General features: G+C 41.3%; 1 protein-coding gene and 1 long non-coding RNA gene across 14 annotated transcripts in view; one reads left to right on the top strand and one right to left on the bottom strand.

Annotated features, from left to right (window-relative positions):
- Nucleotides 1-10,696, bottom strand: part of AGFG1 (ArfGAP with FG repeats 1) — a 37,956-nt gene extending 27,260 nt beyond the window's left edge. For 7 of the 13 annotated variants that reach the window (XM_074593210.1, XM_074593211.1, XM_074593213.1 and 4 more), the window contains exons 1-2: nt 10,176-10,635; nt 629-722 (exon numbers count right to left, since the gene is read on the bottom strand). In XM_074593210.1, coding sequence (XP_074449311.1) covers nt 629-722; nt 10,176-10,342 — 261 coding nt within the window. In that variant the 5' untranslated portion in view covers nt 10,343-10,635. Of the gene's footprint in view, nt 1-628; nt 723-10,175 lie in introns of all 13 variants that reach the window. The other 6 variants (XM_074593214.1, XM_074593215.1, XM_074593217.1 and 3 more) reach the window with 3 other exon arrangements.
- Nucleotides 10,543-14,353, top strand: LOC141745452 (uncharacterized). The gene is made up of 3 exons (XR_012587764.1): nt 10,543-10,796; nt 11,382-11,568; nt 13,305-14,353. It is a non-coding gene; the product is annotated as an uncharacterized LOC141745452 (long non-coding RNA).
- The last annotated feature ends 1,950 nt before the right edge of the window (nt 14,354-16,303 follow it).

Genomic DNA, 16,303 nt, shown 5'->3' with positions numbered 1-16,303 from the left:
ATTTAGTTTTCACCTATTTAAAAGAATAAAAAGGCAGCATACTAGATCTTTTGCACTTCAAAGCTGCCCCAAGCCGTTCTAAATGTATAGACACTTACAAGATAACAATCCTTGAAGGAAAAAAATTCTCACTTTCCTTCTCCTCTTTGAGAGCTTTCAACTTTGATATACTTTCATTAAAGAAAGAGGCTACTGAAACTACCAAACTTTCCAACACCTACTCTGAAGAAATACAGCTACAAGCAACAAATTTATTTTTGTCACAGTATGCTCTTCGAGGAAACACTGCTGCAGTCAGTCTCAAGGTCTGGGCTTGCAGAGAAAAAAAAAAGAAAAAAAAAAGAGAGAGACAGATGCATATTGCCTTACACAAAAGCAAATCCAATTTAGAAATACTGACTATGTTAATCTAGATTGTCTGGGTTGGGCAAGAACACGTAACATTATGATGATCAGCTACTTAAGTGGAACGAGCTCTTTCGAAGCATCACTTCAAATTATGTTGGCTTCAAAAGGCTTGTCTACTTTTTGCTATAAAAAAAAATAATAACCAAGTTTTCCTTAAGTAGTATTTTAAAGTTTAATATTAAAGTGCCAAAACCACATGATAATCTCCAATAATACTTACTTCATTTCCATGTTTTTGCAGAAATTCTATTTCCTGTTGTGTGAAAGTAGTCATTGAAATTGACTTCACTCTGTGGGGTGGATTCAAGCCCCGTCTAAAAGAAGAAGCAAGAAGTATTTAGTCAGTATTCAGGAAATCTGTCATCATACAATCACTTTTAACATTACAACCAGAAGTCAGTCGGTTTTAAACTTGGGACCCATCTCTGTAAAATACACTCATTTTGGTACTGCCATACAACTTAAGGCTGTGTAAGCTCATCTCAAAATAACATTCAGCACGCAAAGTCAAATAACTGAGCTTTAGGGGAGACCAACATTTGTAACTGCACACACAAGCTTACTCTGACACTTTCTAAACAAATTTATGAAAACTTAATTTGGCTTTTTTTAGAATCCTAACCTGCTTCCCCATACTCGTTCACCCTTGCCTTTACCCTTCATCTCTCAGTCTTGGGCCCCTGTGTTGTAGTTTTCTTTCCCTCCAACTCTTACTTCACTTCAACCTATTCTTACTACAGCTTCTACCCAATCACTAAATTTCAAGTTAAAATTCCCCGGCTCAGATTCTTTTTCTCTTGCTTTAACCTATATTTCCCGTTTCCTCACAGTATCTTTTTACAGTTTATTTTTTGCCCTTCCATCCACAGGTCTGTCGTCTTCCTCCTCTTGAAGACTACACAAGTAACAGAAACAACAGCAAAAAGACAATGTTTTCATTGTGCTCCCAAATGAGAGATACCATTACTAACACAACAGCTCCAAACTTCAGCAAGGACTGGCACTGTCCTCCCATCCACGCCACAGCCTGCTGCAGCAGGGCTAACAGAAACTCAAGTCACTTCTGCTGCCAAAGCATGACATTGTCAAAGCCAGTTCAGTCAAAACCTGCAAGCATAGAGAAAAATCCCGCCGAGCGACAGCACCAGCGTAAGAAAAAGCCGCCTTTCTTTTCAAGTTCTTTCTTTAAATACATGCGAACTACTGCTTTTGCCCACAAATACAATTAAAAACAAGCCATGTTTTGCTCAATGGAAACAAGAACATTACATCCCACGTACGCCAGACAGTGGGGACACTAACTCAGGGAATACAATGGGGTTAGTTTAACGCTCAAGTTAATCAGGCTCAGATTTTTACGATACCATCTTTTAAAAAAAGTTTAATATACATGAACTATGAGATATCAAAGAACAAAAAATTCTGTGGTTATGTATGAGAGTTTCCAGAAAGGAAGTTGGAGGAAACTTTCCAGGGAAGTAATATGGGGCTAAAAAATTGCTAACAAATCAACTGATAAGAGACAGTTTTATTGCTTATATATACTACTTTGCTTTAATTATAAATTTGGTTCAGATTGCTTTTAGGAATAACACCACCCCCATACCCCCACTCCCCCCCTGCCCAAAAAAAATAATCACTGACATCAAATTTAAGATGATTAGTAGTTTTCTTTAAACTTCATGATTATTCCAAGAACACTAACTATAAATTAAATTGTTATCCATCAAAACAGCATAAGACAAAAATGTGAAGTTCCAAATATGAACACTTTATATTCGACTTTTAAGAAAACTTTTAGCACTTTAAGTTTGAGCAAGTATAATGGAAATAAAATTGCTGTGCACTTCGCTTGCAAATTCACCTTGACACCTAAATTCATGTTGTATCTGTAAGACAGCAATTCTGATCCCACATTAAAAAGATCTCCATATTTTTAGTTAAAAGTTGGATATTTATTAGAACACCAAGCAGTAGCACTTTAGCCCGTTTCATTAAAAAACAGATTTAAGACAATGTTTGAAACACTTGGATAAAAACCAAACAATTGTATTTTGCCAATAAATGCAATGAACTCAAGAGTACCTTGAAAACAGAAGTCATACATAAGCCTATTGGCATATGAGAATTAATTTTACAGAATGCTATTTGCTTAAGCAAATTTTTCAACTCTGAACATCTAAAATTAGACTCCATGGTTCAGTACCTCAACAAGAAGGCAGAAGTTTTATTAGTGAGAGAGGTTTCAAGGTATCTTATTCAACTCAGCCATCAGCAAATTAATTTCTTGTCTCAAAATGTTTAACTTAGATGGTAAATGGAAATTAAGAATTTAACACATTTCATCTAGTTGTAAATCAAAGCCACATCTACGTCACAAATAAATAACACTTAATAAAATACTGTATTATCTAAGGTGGGTGTTTGGGGTTTTTTTTAAGTAAATACTCATTTTAAGACAACACAACTTCAAAAAAAATCTGACAGAGTTCCATGCAGTTAAAATTCATTATTTCAGAGCTAGTACTAGTATTAGGTTTGGTTGTTTGGGTTTTCCGTGTTTGTTGGTTGTGTTTTTTTTAAACACCTTCTTGATCTGTGTACATAATTAACATTTCACTAAGCAACACTGTAGAATCACATAATAAGTGATAGCATAGAAACAAAGTTGTCATCCACCTGGAATCGCACATAAACATGCTCCATCAAATATAATACGACAATCCCTGTCCCTTGCTGTTACAGTTAGTATAAAAGTGGTTCTGTCTACCTTAGTCTGTTCAATTTACTCTCCTATTAAGAAAGATACACAGTTAGATACTTGTAAACTACTTAATGACTCCTTTAAGTTACGGTTATTCACTAACATCCACGTGTTTTTCAGGAGAGCTGGTATATCTAAACTTTCACACTACCTTCTACTAGAAATTAATTTTTACAGTAAGTATAGTTTAACTGCTATATTGTACCTATGTTTACAATTTAAAGGCACTGCACAAGTTATTTAAGCAGTACCTACTCTACACTGATCTACTACAGCTCTCCAAAGCATTTACATCAGCAAACATTCATCTTCAGTTCCAGTAAGCAGCAGTATTAAACGTACTTAAAGCATAGACTAGATTTTGTTTAGCCTAACTAGAGACTTCCCACATGCTTCTCTCTCCAGTGAGGACTGCTCTAGAGTTAAGGTTCAGGTTATAAAGTTCCCCGATTTACACATTATATCCATGATACGGGATAAGATGAATTCTATCAAAACAGAAGGAAGACATGCCCCACTCCTAAAGGTCAGATCACAGAAGCATCAGATGCATTGCATGATGAAAGAGAGCATGTTGCCACATTGGTGGATCAAGAAGATTGGAAATCATGAACATAACTTCAATAGCCATAAATGCAAACTTAACTATCAAGCTGGAGTATTATATGTACAAGTAATTTTTATGTTTAACATGGCAAGAGGTGGAGGGAAGCCTATGAAAAGCCTTCTCTTCCACTAAAGCAGCGTAAGAAAGACTGCATCAAGGAATTCAAGACAAGAGGCTACATTATACAGCATACAAATACAACCCAAAACATAGGCATTATGTCCCTTAGATAAATTACTTTGATTCTACCACTAGAACAGCTAACCCCCCCCTTTTTTTTTTATTTTTTATGACTTCTAACCAGCATGAGCCACTTTCAATAACATTGTACCCCTGAACTGATTAGAAGCTCCCTAAAAGAGAGCAGATGTGGGATTTATGAAGCAGAACTCTAGGACTAAGCCTAAGAACTAAAGCTACTCTTACTTCAAAATCCTAAATTATTTTATAGCCTTCCTTACCTACAGAGATTACTTGATGACCCAAATGATTCACAAACAACTCATCTACATATGGAGGAAGCTTACTGGTAGACAGCCAAGTACAATTATCCCTTATGAGGAATTAACAAGTCTTCTTTTTTATAGGGAAAAATATATCTACCACTGGCTTTGTTTCTTTCTACATATTTGACAAGTGTTTTGCACAGTTCTAATGCTTTACAGTATTCCCTGTTTAACACGGGACAAAATGGATTATAGGCCCTTAGTCCAAAATAATAATGCCTAAATCCAAATTGATCCCAAACAAATATTCACAACCTGCACCCATGCATCAGTGCCGGTTACTCCCTTCTCTACTACAGAGCTCCCGAGGAGGCCAGCAACTGAACCTACCTCAGCACTTAATCCAGATTGCAGCTTTCTCCTAAGAGGCCCTTGGGAAAGATGACCGAGTAAGACTATTCTGCCATCTGTGCTTATCCGGCACACCATAGCTAGGACATCTCACACATAGATCCCACTCATCGCTGCCAACTTCTTTGTACTCAGCAATGGTTATTTCTGTGGAATAGCACTGTGACCACAACTTCCAGCTATGAGATTACCCACTGGTGCTCCACTGAATCAGTCCAAGCTTCTAGTGACACAGCCTATCATAGGGGCAGCTACAGAGAACGCAAGCAGAACATGAGATCTCTGTTCTTCAGAGAGCATTGTCAAAACTGGGGCTCTCGCAAACAAAGGAAGCTTTAAGGCCACCGACACAAGATTCTGAAGTCTGGCAACTGAAACATTAAACATTCAAAACACTGTCAACGAGCACTAAGCATTTGTTACTAACATAATTTAGTAGCAAATTATGGTTGTGATTGTTGGCAGAGCAGCCATTCCAGCATTTATCTCAAACAAATGTCAGCAAAGTTGTCTGCAAGGAGGGGAAAAAATTTAAAAAAATAAAAAATTTAAAGAGTGTGCTCTACTGGGATAGAGGGTCACTTCCGTGGGAGGAACAATGGGCAGACAGCTACTCAACACCACTACTGTCCCCCTGTATCAGATTCTAATGTGATCAAGTCTAAGCCAGCAAAATCTGATCCCTTAAGAAGCAGGAAGTTAATGAAGCAAGTCAAATACCAAGCCATCATAGAACACCCTACATCCCCAAGTGTCTGGAAAACAAGCTTTAGAAAACCCAGTGTCACAGCATTCGTTATTATTTCCGTGATATTGTTATTAGCAAAAGAGAATATAAGCAGTACTGGCCATTCCTCATACTTGTAGACCTCCCTGGAGACCCTCCACCATCTCACAAGCTCATTTATTTTTAACAGCAAAAGGCTCACACACACATTTAAAGCACAGTCAAGGTTAATTTAACTTTTCTCTTGAAGAAAAAAAAACACAACAACAAAAACCAAACATCCTTTCTGAACTGCATAGTATTCACTGTGGTAGACATTTCCTTTGCTCTCCTGCCATGCCACTGAAAACAAGAAATACAGTAATACAGGAAATACCTTTAAAAAATGAAAAAAAAAAATATATATATATGCACACACACATAACACCCAGAGTCATTTCCCAAATACGCTCCAAAGGAAAAAGGACTGGAAAGTCATGCCAACACAGCCAGAATCACTTTCACTCTTAACACTTTGTTTAGACCATTTTAATTTCAGCAAAACTTATTTTGGGGAAAGGGACAATAACTCAACACCACTGCAAAGATTTTTTTCATTTGTTACTAGCATCTGCCATCAAATACTCCCATCTGACTGATACATAAGTTCCTCACCCTGGAAAATTTTAGATTTAAAATTTCAACTAGGAATGTTATAAGCAGCCAAAAGAAGACCACATGTTCCAATAATTTTAAGAAACAACATAAGAGGGCTTTAGCATTCCCCACAGTAGCCATATGTTCTAAACATTCTTTGTTGCTCCTTCCCGACACAAGCCAGAAACACAAACATCTGAACAGGAGACTTCCTCAGTAAGTTGGAACAGAGGGAATAAAGAGGGCGGCAGCAAGGGAAAGGGTAGGAGAAGTGTCCTAATTATCACATCAGCAGATATTTTTAAAAAAAGAGTCAAGATTAAATAAAAAATTTCTATAGTACAAAACTTGTGCAAGTGGACTCTTAGAGGAACAGTAGTATTTTCCATTTGAGAACCTAAAAACATGTTAGCTTTCTAAAAGTTAGAAGCAGGCTGGCCAGGAGTGGTACAAAAGTGCTTGAAAGCAAAGATACACACAGCCAGCTGAGAAGCAAGGCAAAGAGGCATTTGATAAGACAAACGAAAGGATGTCACTGTCAGCAGGACACATGGTAGCATCCAGAAACACAGCAGACATAGCTACCAACATAATCCTTTGAACCAAAGGACTTCTATCAAACTAAAAGAATCTCTCTGCCAACATTTACCAAGGTGCAGTTTTTTTGCTACAACAGAAGGATGTCTTCTGCTTTTTTATTACCGTAACACTTGACCTGAAAAGGCTGCTCCTCTACAGCATCTCCTCCAACTCCTGGGGAAGAAGAGATTGTATGTATACTTGTCCATATCCTATATTCTTGTCCAACACCAAAAAGTCGAATTAGCCACAGCTTCTGTAATGTCAGTGTGCTTTTTTCCACGTGAAGAGAATTTAAATACAAGGGGACAAGCAGAGGTATTTTACAAGGAAGCCACTATCCACACCACCATCCATGAACTTTCACCCGCATACACCATTTTGCACAGCAAAACTTTTGCTCTGGTAAACCCAGTCTAATGGGAAAACTTAAAGCCTATGGAAAAGGACCTCCTCTATATTATTCATACTTATAACTTGCCAAGACTCAACCTCCAACATTAAAGTCACTAGCTCTGTCATCATTTTTAGCAGTACTCAAACAAGCTAGACGTACTATTTTTGGAAACAGTTAAGAAAATGGTAGTTTTTTTAAAGCTAAATCTAGTAATAAATAGCATCACTCTCTTTCTACACATAGAATCATTCATGGAAATTAATGATGGATCCCAAATGAAGGCTTAGAGTTTGAACAGACTGTCCTTGCCAGGACAACAAGTAAACACTTCAGAAAACTTGCAAAAAAACTCAAGTTAGCCTTCAGATTTTAAAAGTTTAGAGTTAACTGTATCTAGAACAACACGCCTGTCTAAGACAATATCAATGTTAGCAACGATTTTTAATTAACTGAGCAACCTTTCTGAAGGAGACTTGTTAATGTATTAATATTTTAATCTTGCATTGGGCACTTCGTACTTGAAAAAACTGGTCCAGTCAACTCCACGAATACTTCCTGTACCAGATTAGAAAAAAATTAATTAAAACAAGAAGCAATGCAAGTCATTCACATAGCATATAAACAAGATGAAGTAATAAGATTATTAAAGCCTTACAGTAAAGCAAGTATTATGAGGCAGAATGCAAGCAGCCACTAAGCACTACACAAGCCACAGTACTTTCACATTTATTTGCCATTACTTGGTCTCTTCCCAAGTCATTTCCCTCCACTATGGAATTCTACAGTGAAAAGCATTTAGAAATGAACAAGTTGTATGAAGGACTATTCTGACAGAAGTGTTAAAAATAAGTTTCTAGTTACGAAACAGACATGACCCATCTCTACACTGTCTCGTCACTAACAAAAATATCCCACTGACTAGGTTCTAAGGTGTTAACCAATACATATGATCTTGCACACTTAACTTATGAAAGCATTTCCAAGTCAACATGAAAGAACGAACCCAAATTTACTTCAGAAGAAAACTTTAATTCCTCTTAACAGTCCTTCAACTCCAGCTTTAAGTGTAGGTGTTACTAGCTGTAAGAACTAAAGATGTTGTTTGTGGTTTCTTTTTTATAGCAACACAAAAACACTGCATATTTAGAATGAAAGAGCTATGTGCATTTTATTAACAACTGTTCTTCAGAAAAAGTCTTCCTCTTTTAAGCATTTTAACATCCAAATGATGGCCAAGTTCACAGCAAGTGACAGCCGTCCCCTGCTCAGTGGCTGTTTCACTGCATGTACATCTTTTTGGTTACTGTAAATTGGACTATGGACTTAAGCAATCCATACCTCCCAGCCAACAGATAACACGAACAAATGCTACTGAAAACCCATGGGAAACAGCTCAGCAGCACTCATGATATCTTTGTCTATTAAGGTCAAGAAGTCTAAAATAAAGGAAAATATCCTCACGGAGCAGTTTCATCATGCTGTCAGTTTAACCAGTAAGAACATGTGCAACCATTAAATAAGCTCTGTGCAGCAGCTTAAAATAGTTTCACATGCCAGCACAAATAACAGTTTGCTAACAGAGCAAACAATAGCCAGAACAGGACGATTAAGTAGCATGTATATGTCAAAAACTAGAGTCTCTTTTCAGTTCCACAACCCGAATGTATTTTCTGTATTTGCGTCAAGTCTGTTCAAAAGTCTACACAAAGTAGAAGTAAGAAGGAAAAAAAAAACAACCAAGACTAATTAGCTGTCTAGTAGTATAAAAGGCAGCTTGTTCCATGTAAATTCAGCACAGAACTAACATGTTTGCTTTGTTCTGAATCTCAATATAATTACCAACTTTGTTCTAAAACACCAGACCTTACTTGGAAGGCCTGTGTGGGATACTTAGTCCTTCTTAGTAAGGGGACAGAAATTAGTTCAGGCTCCTGAATGGCTTTTATGAACTCAAAACCCTTACAAACACAAATCTATATCCTTTGACATACTATTTATTTATTACTTTGGCCACTCATTGATTCTGCTCCATGCCATAAGCACAACGCCACAGAAACATAAACAAGCAAACAGATTCAGCTACAGAAACAGTAACACTTGAAGACAGCGGGGTTGGGTTTTTTTTTTTCCTTCTAAATTATGAATACGTAACTGAAATTCAGAACTGACTGATCTCAACTCTTAGTTTCATACACACTATCGCGGAGGAGGAAGGGTGGAAAAGGCAGGAGGAGTAGGGGGAGGCCCATTCAGGAATGAGGAACAGGAAAAATGCAATACACTATCAAGAGCCAATCCCTTTCTAAGGTTTACATATATATATAGTCTATAGGAAGTAACAGATGTAAGAAAAAAAAAAAGAGACTTCTTCTACTTTCCTGATCAAGTATATTAAACTATTAAGGCTAGAGTTTATCCTCTAAGCTAGAGTTTCGAGAGCTGTCTTACAAACTACTGTCAAGCATAATTTGATACACAAAAGACTTGGCTGGTAATTAAGATTTTTAAACGTTAATCTCTGGATTCACGATAGGGTTAGTCTCCTCACGTCTTCAAGACTGTCATGAAAGTGAACTGTTCAGCCGTGTGCCCCTTCCCTTTCCAAAAGCATTCTCCGCACACTTGTTTAACTAACAACACCCGCGATGATCGCCGGGGGGGCGGTGGTGGCGGCGCTCCCCCCCCTTCATGTCCGCTTACACTCCCTACGTGCAGGAAAACACCTCCTCCGGGGCAGCGGGGGACGAGCAGCTCCCGGGCTGCCGCTGCCGGCCGAGGCTGCCGGGCTGCCCAGCCCCGCGCACACACACCCCCGGCCGGCAACCGCCACCTCCCGCACCGGGGCATTTTTTTGGGAACACCCCCGGGAAAGCCTCCCGAGTGCCTTCTCCCCGCCCGGGGCAGCCCCCCGCCCGCTCCCCTCCGACGTGGCTGACCCAGCGCTGCCCTGCGGCGGGAGGGGGAAGGAAGGGCAAACCCAAGGGGGAGAACGGGCCGGCGCAGCCGAGCCCAAGGCGAGACGCTGCCCCCCGCCTAACGGCTGCCCTCGCCGCCGCCGCCGCCCCAGCAGACGCGTCTCCCGGCGACGAAGCCGGCGAGGGGCGGGGGTCGCCCCGCCGGCACCGGGGCCGCCCCCCCCCCCCCAACCCCGCTCCCAGGGCGGCCGGAGGGATGGAGCTCCCCTCCCCGCCCGCACTCACAGGATGCCGGAGCAGGAGGTGCACACGAAGCTGCCCACCGTCATGTCGGTGTAGGTGGGGCCGCGCTGGTCGCAGTCGAAGCACTTGCGGTTGGGCGGGAGGCTACTCATCTCCCGCAGCAGCTTCAGGTGCTTCTCCTCCTGCTTCCGCTTGGCGCTGGCGGCCATGGCCCCGCCAGCCAGGGGACGGCCCGGCACGGCGCCGGGCCCCGCTCACACACACCCCGACGGCGGCGGCGCTCCGGGGCCCGGCCGGCGGGTGAGGGGGAAGGAAGGGGCGGGGAGGGCAACCGGCGCCCGCCGATGAGCCGGGGCGGGAGCGCGGTCGCCGCTCGCTCAGGCCGGCCAGCGGCACCGCGAGAGGGGGCGGGCCGAGGGCCGCGGCAGCGGAGGCCGGCGGCGGCACCAGGCCCGGGGCGGCTGAATGACGAGCCTAGGCGGGACCTGCGCGACACCTTTATGAGATCAGGGAAGGAGATGGCGGCGGCGGAGCCCAATGCCGGCGGCAGCGCCCCCTCTCGCGCGGGAGGACGCACGCCCCTCCCGCCGCCACCCCGGCCCGGGGGAGCAGCCGCCGCCGGGGCCGTGTCACCTGGTGTGACCCGGCGGGGCAGGGAGCGAGGTGGGGATTTCTGCGGGGAGCGGTGCGGGAACGGCGGGGCCCCGAGGAGAATCCTCACGGGAAAATCTCAGTACGGCCCGCCTTTTCCCGGGGAGGGGAAGGGAGGGGCCGCCCCCTCCCCGCTGTGTGCTCGGGGCGGGCTGTTCCGCCGCTCCGCCGGGGGGCGCCCTCTCCCCTCCCCTGCACGGGGTGGGCGCGAGGCGCGGCCGTTGGGGGTGGTGCAGCCGTTGGGGGCTGCGCGGCCGCGGGTCTCCACAGGCGCCTCAGGCCAGGGCGGGCTCCGGCCGGCTGAGACGGGGAGCCCGCGCCATGGCACAGCGAACGCCGGCCTCACCCTCGCCACTCCCCGGGGCCTTTTAAATGGCCCTCGTCTCCCAAAAGTCTGGAAATTCAGTAGTCACGGTGGCTCGGGACAGCAGGGGCTGAGGCAAAGGTGGTCTTGGAGCAGGCTCGGCTAAACCTCGCCGGCCACGGAGTGACTGCCGCGGGAGGGCCCCGTCGGTCTTTGTCGGTGAGATTTTCAAGAGGCAACAGGAATCGTGAGGACAATGTTGCTATAAGTCTCCGTCTATTTTGTTGTTACAGAGATAAGCGCACAGTTTCCCCTTGGGAATTTGGCTGTCAGTGCCCGACTGGACGCTTCCCTCCTCAAAGGAAAGAAAACCGAGCCAGCAGTCACGTCTATCTGCTGATATCCTTGAGGAACCCTTGGCTCCGGCTTGAACTGAAGTCTGCCGCCGGTCAACAAAATATGTGTTTGTTCCTTACAAAGGTGCCTAAAGGGATGTTTTTCAGCAGAGGGCAAAGTACTTTTAAAGGAAAAAAAAAAACAAACAACAAACCAATGTGCTTTGTAATTCAGTGATTTGATTTGCAAAACTGCTTAGCAACGCTACGTATGATTAAAATCTTTTAAGGTTTAATGATTCCCAGTGGTGTGTATTTAGGGTCAAGTTTTGCTCCTCTGACGTCAGTACATATGTTAGCGCTAGCTTTTGTAGGAGCAAGATCTGATCCACTGTATTTTCCTCATAGTTTTAGTTAAAAAAAGCCTAGGACTAGGTGTTCAGCATCAGTAATTTGGCATTTCTCCTCTGATTCCTCTGGACATGCTGATCCACATGGGCTGATCAACCAGTCCTAAGTTTTAAACCCAGAGTATAACACAATGGTCTCAAATTTGTCTAATACAGATGGCAGGAGCTGTTCATAGTGAAAAATAAACATCACGAAATCATTAAGTAATCACAAATGGTTAAACAGCATTCTTGAAAGTAAACATGAAATATTTCCAGTCTTGTAAGGACCAAATTCTCACTGCTCCCTCTGTATTTTCACTTCCCTCTGAAATGCTGATATTCTTGTTTTTCAAATTTCTTTCCTTTTTCTTTTCTTTCTTTTTTTTTTTTTCCCTTGGTATGAAATGTACTAACACTGGAGATTTGCCAATGACCTAAACAGCCTGAAGTCAATGACCTAAATTTAGAGGGGGGAAGAAAAAAGTTTAAAGGTTAAAACCAAGGGTTTTTTTCCTGTAAAATACTTTGGAGAGCGATGATTGGCCACAACACCTACCATAGCAGAGAGTTGCTACATACAGTTGGGCTTTGTTTCAACAAGAGTCAAAGGTGCTTTGTAACTGAAGTGAGAATGTCCAACTTCAACTGCTTGTGTCGTGAAAGTACCTACATGAACACCACATAGCTGTTAATAAAAAAGATACCATTGTCATTGAAGTTGTCATTGTCATTAAAATGTGGAACTGAGCTCCCAGGGAAAATCCTAGTACTGTTTAAGTCTGCCACAAAGTTCAATAGGAGTCTTACGGATTTGATATTACACTAGAGCAGGCTCTAATTTCTTTCATGAAGAAACGGTTCTGCCGTTATTCATGGTCAGCACCAAGATGGGCGTATCCTCATCGATGAATTACCTTTATTAACATTAATTTGGTTTACAAATAACTCTAAAAATACGAAGCCTCTCCATTCTGTATCTTATAGAGCCGCTTTACTCCAGGAAAATACATAATGAGAATTCAGAGGGTTGTGAGGATACGCCCTTTTGCAAAGATCATGAGCTCTGTGGGATTTGGATTCTTCTAGAGACTGTGAGAACATCTGCTGCAAATCTTGGGGGACTGCAGTCCAGCATCTCTGTCTTCCCATCTTGTTTCCCATGGGAGCCGGTGCTTGAGAAATACCTACGTATAAGTGTCTGTGTTACACTGTTGACATACATAAGTGTGAAAACTGGCTACATTAACTTCCAGGCTTTTTTTACCTCCCCTCAAGCAATAATGTAACTTGTGCTGCTCCTCCACTCCCTTTTCTGTTTTGTGCTGCTCACAGCTAGCATTAATTTCCTCACAGCAGATGGCTTGTTCTTTCTCTAAATTACTAAGGGAAAAAAAATGCACAAATAATACACATGAATAGACCCTCTACTCTTCAGCTTTACTCTTCGGTTTTCTTTTTCCTGATATATTTTTCTGTTTCTCTGCCCTAGGACCTGAATTTCCTCTCCTACAGCTTCTCTCTGCAAATTTGTTCTTCATTCTCTCCTCCTGATGACCAGACTTTTGTGGTTGGAAATATACTGGCCAGCTGTTTATTCCAAAAGTGCTTAATCCCTGCTGCACCTGCTACAGCTTTTAGCATTAAAATTAATTTCTTAACAAGAGGTAAAACAATGATTTTGGATGCTTGCAACATTTCTCTTTACATAAGAAACAGACTTAACTGTTACCCCAGTCATGGGTAATAAAATCTGAAAGACGTTGCTTCAGTAAGCCCTTAAAGATGGGCTAATAGGGTATAAATTATAATATACAAGCACATAATCTAGGGGACTTATTGTCACAACCAAAAGAAACAAGAGTCTAAGAATGTACATTTGGGAGATGAATAAGACATTCTCCGTTTGTCACTAGGATTGAGGTCAATAATATCCATCTTAAAGCAATTAACCCAGCAGGCTAAGTGACGTGAAAATTATCATGCTGAAAGACTAATGGGCTATTAAATCCATCTGGCTTCACTACTGATGGGCATATAAAATTAATCGTGGGATTAGGTATATCGGATTTGCGGTAAACTGCTACTGCAATATTTGTATATGAAGGATTTTCTGAAAATGCTAAGAAAGAACGTAGCAAGTGTATCTGGCTGGAACGTTCACTGATAAGCACTATTAAAGATTCAGTCAACTGAGCATAAATTAGTGTGTCTGGGCCTGGCCTTATTTAAGCTGTAGCTTTTTGTTAATAAATAGATATATTTTAGTAAGAGACCTAAACAAGAGAAAGTCATAGTAATGTTTTTATAAATCATTATTGGTTGTTGACAGTTATTTAAATCTAGAAAATTTAACTGCAGAAAATGGTCAAATACGATTGAATTACAAAATTGTGTTTATTTGAAATGCCATTTCCCTTTGACTTTTCCCACCCACTGCTGACATTAACATAATAGAAAAGGTAAATGATGGATAGCCCTGCCTTTCCTCACAACAGCTTTGTAGGAAACACATCTCCCAATAAAGAGAAAGGCACAGTCACATTAGCTTGGTTTTTTGTAATGCACAAGTTAGTGGTCTTTATTTATTTTTTTTTTAAAGATCATGTTTTATTAGTGTGACATACACCTAATTCCTTCTGAGTGATTTTCAGCCACCACAGCGATGAAGGACTGAGATTCAAAGCAGAAGTGCTGGCTCTGAAGATGTTGTAGAGGAGGCTGAAGGTATAGGGTGAGAGATACAAAAGAGCTAGCAGAAGAGCTGTAAGTATCAAAAAGATCAAAAAACCATAGACAGAAAAAGCAATTCTTCTTTAGTCTCCTCTCTCAACAATTTATGACCTATCTACTATATCATTATTGATAGAACAGCTTTTACAGTTTCCAAGTAAGACAGCTTGAAGCTGCGTTGAGCCAGGTATCAGGTATCCATAGCAAGGCACACAATCTCCTTGCTGCAAAGTAAACTAGAATTTTCGTACTAATTCAGTTGAATCTACTTCAAGGTTCTTGATGGGAAAGGCCGAGATTTCCTGGCTGGCCTCCCATGTAACACCAGTAATCTTGTACACCTACCTCTTTTGACATCTTCAAGTTAACTAAACTATTAACGTCTCCGTTATGGAAATACTCTCCTTAGGCTTTCTTTATCTTCTACCTTTGTTTTCTTCTCATAAAATAAACAAAAAAAAAGTATATCCATCGATAAGATAAAAAAAAAAATCTGTTATTGAAATTTTAGCTGTTTAGAAAGTTGTTCAGAAGACTGAGCAGCTTCTGTGTTACTTAAGTTGTGCTTACAGTTGTTAATTAAACACTGTGCACTCCTGGCTGGACTGGAACAACTAGGGGACCTTGTGAGCCTGTCTTGCCTAAGATTACAACTGTTACACTGCCTGAAGATTTACAAGTTCCTTCAGGCACCGTTCTCAGCAAAGAATGATTTGATTTTTCTCAGTGGGAGATTTTTTGAGTGCAGGATTGTCCCAGCTCATAGTGTAATCCAGTCTAGTTCAACAGATTTTCAGATCCAGGGAGGACATTGCAGTACACTGACTTGTTCCAAAGTTACAGGACTTTTTCATTTTTTCATTTTAGTGAGAAATTTTGGTAGCCGAGGCGGCATTATTCTCTTCCTGTTTTCTAGCTTGGTCAGTGATGTTGAAAAGTTATCAATATTTCAACTTTGCCCCTTTATTTGACAGAGTTCTCAAATTTCCATCATGCCTTAAGTGTACAAGATCATATTCCAGTTTGTAATCACAGACTAGGTAGTGGAAAGAACATGCCTATACAGTTGCAGTGAAGGCAAAACATGTGTCATGGGAACGTCTTGTACATAAGGTGAATGTATTTTATTTTTAAGTTCATCCTTGCAGTACCCTTTCCTTATTTTTAGGGTATGTGCCAATGTTTGTTACTGATTTTGATTTATATTGGTTTACCATTATTCTATAAGATCTTGTAGTGGAATGATGCTTTATAAACTGTACCACAAATCACAGAACTTTTTGTAAAATGATTGTTTCATGCATCCTTTCAGAGGAACATGCCAGAGGAGAGTGGAACCCTTTAAACTGGGAGTATATTCATATTCGATCCTATAAACAGCAACACAAAAACAATGGTAAACCACATCGTATTTTACATTTGCTGGAACTGCCCATGGGAATGTTAGCAATACACAAGGCAGCCTCCAGCCTATAGGTAGAAGAGAGGGGTTGTGGAACCAATATGAAAAAAGCAAGAAGGAAGCAAACAAATGACCTCAGGAGACAAAGAGCTGAAAGACAGACCTTGGCGGTGGAAAGACAGCTGAACTGACTAACTTTTGGTTCTACATTAGAAGAGGGAGAGACAGAATCTAAATAGACATCTAAATCACCAACAATTTCTGTAGTATTCAGCTACATAAAATATTAAACCAGGAAACACTCTCCCAGCTTTCTGAACTGGAACTACTGAATTTGCACATTAAAGTTTATATAA

The sequence above is a fragment of the Larus michahellis genome, chromosome 6, assembly GCF_964199755.1.
Source record: "Larus michahellis chromosome 6, bLarMic1.1, whole genome shotgun sequence".
Classification (NCBI taxonomy): domain Eukaryota; kingdom Metazoa; phylum Chordata; class Aves; order Charadriiformes; family Laridae; genus Larus; species Larus michahellis.
Note: the sequence above shows the minus strand (reverse complement) of the source record. Positions and strands in the feature narration are given on the sequence as shown.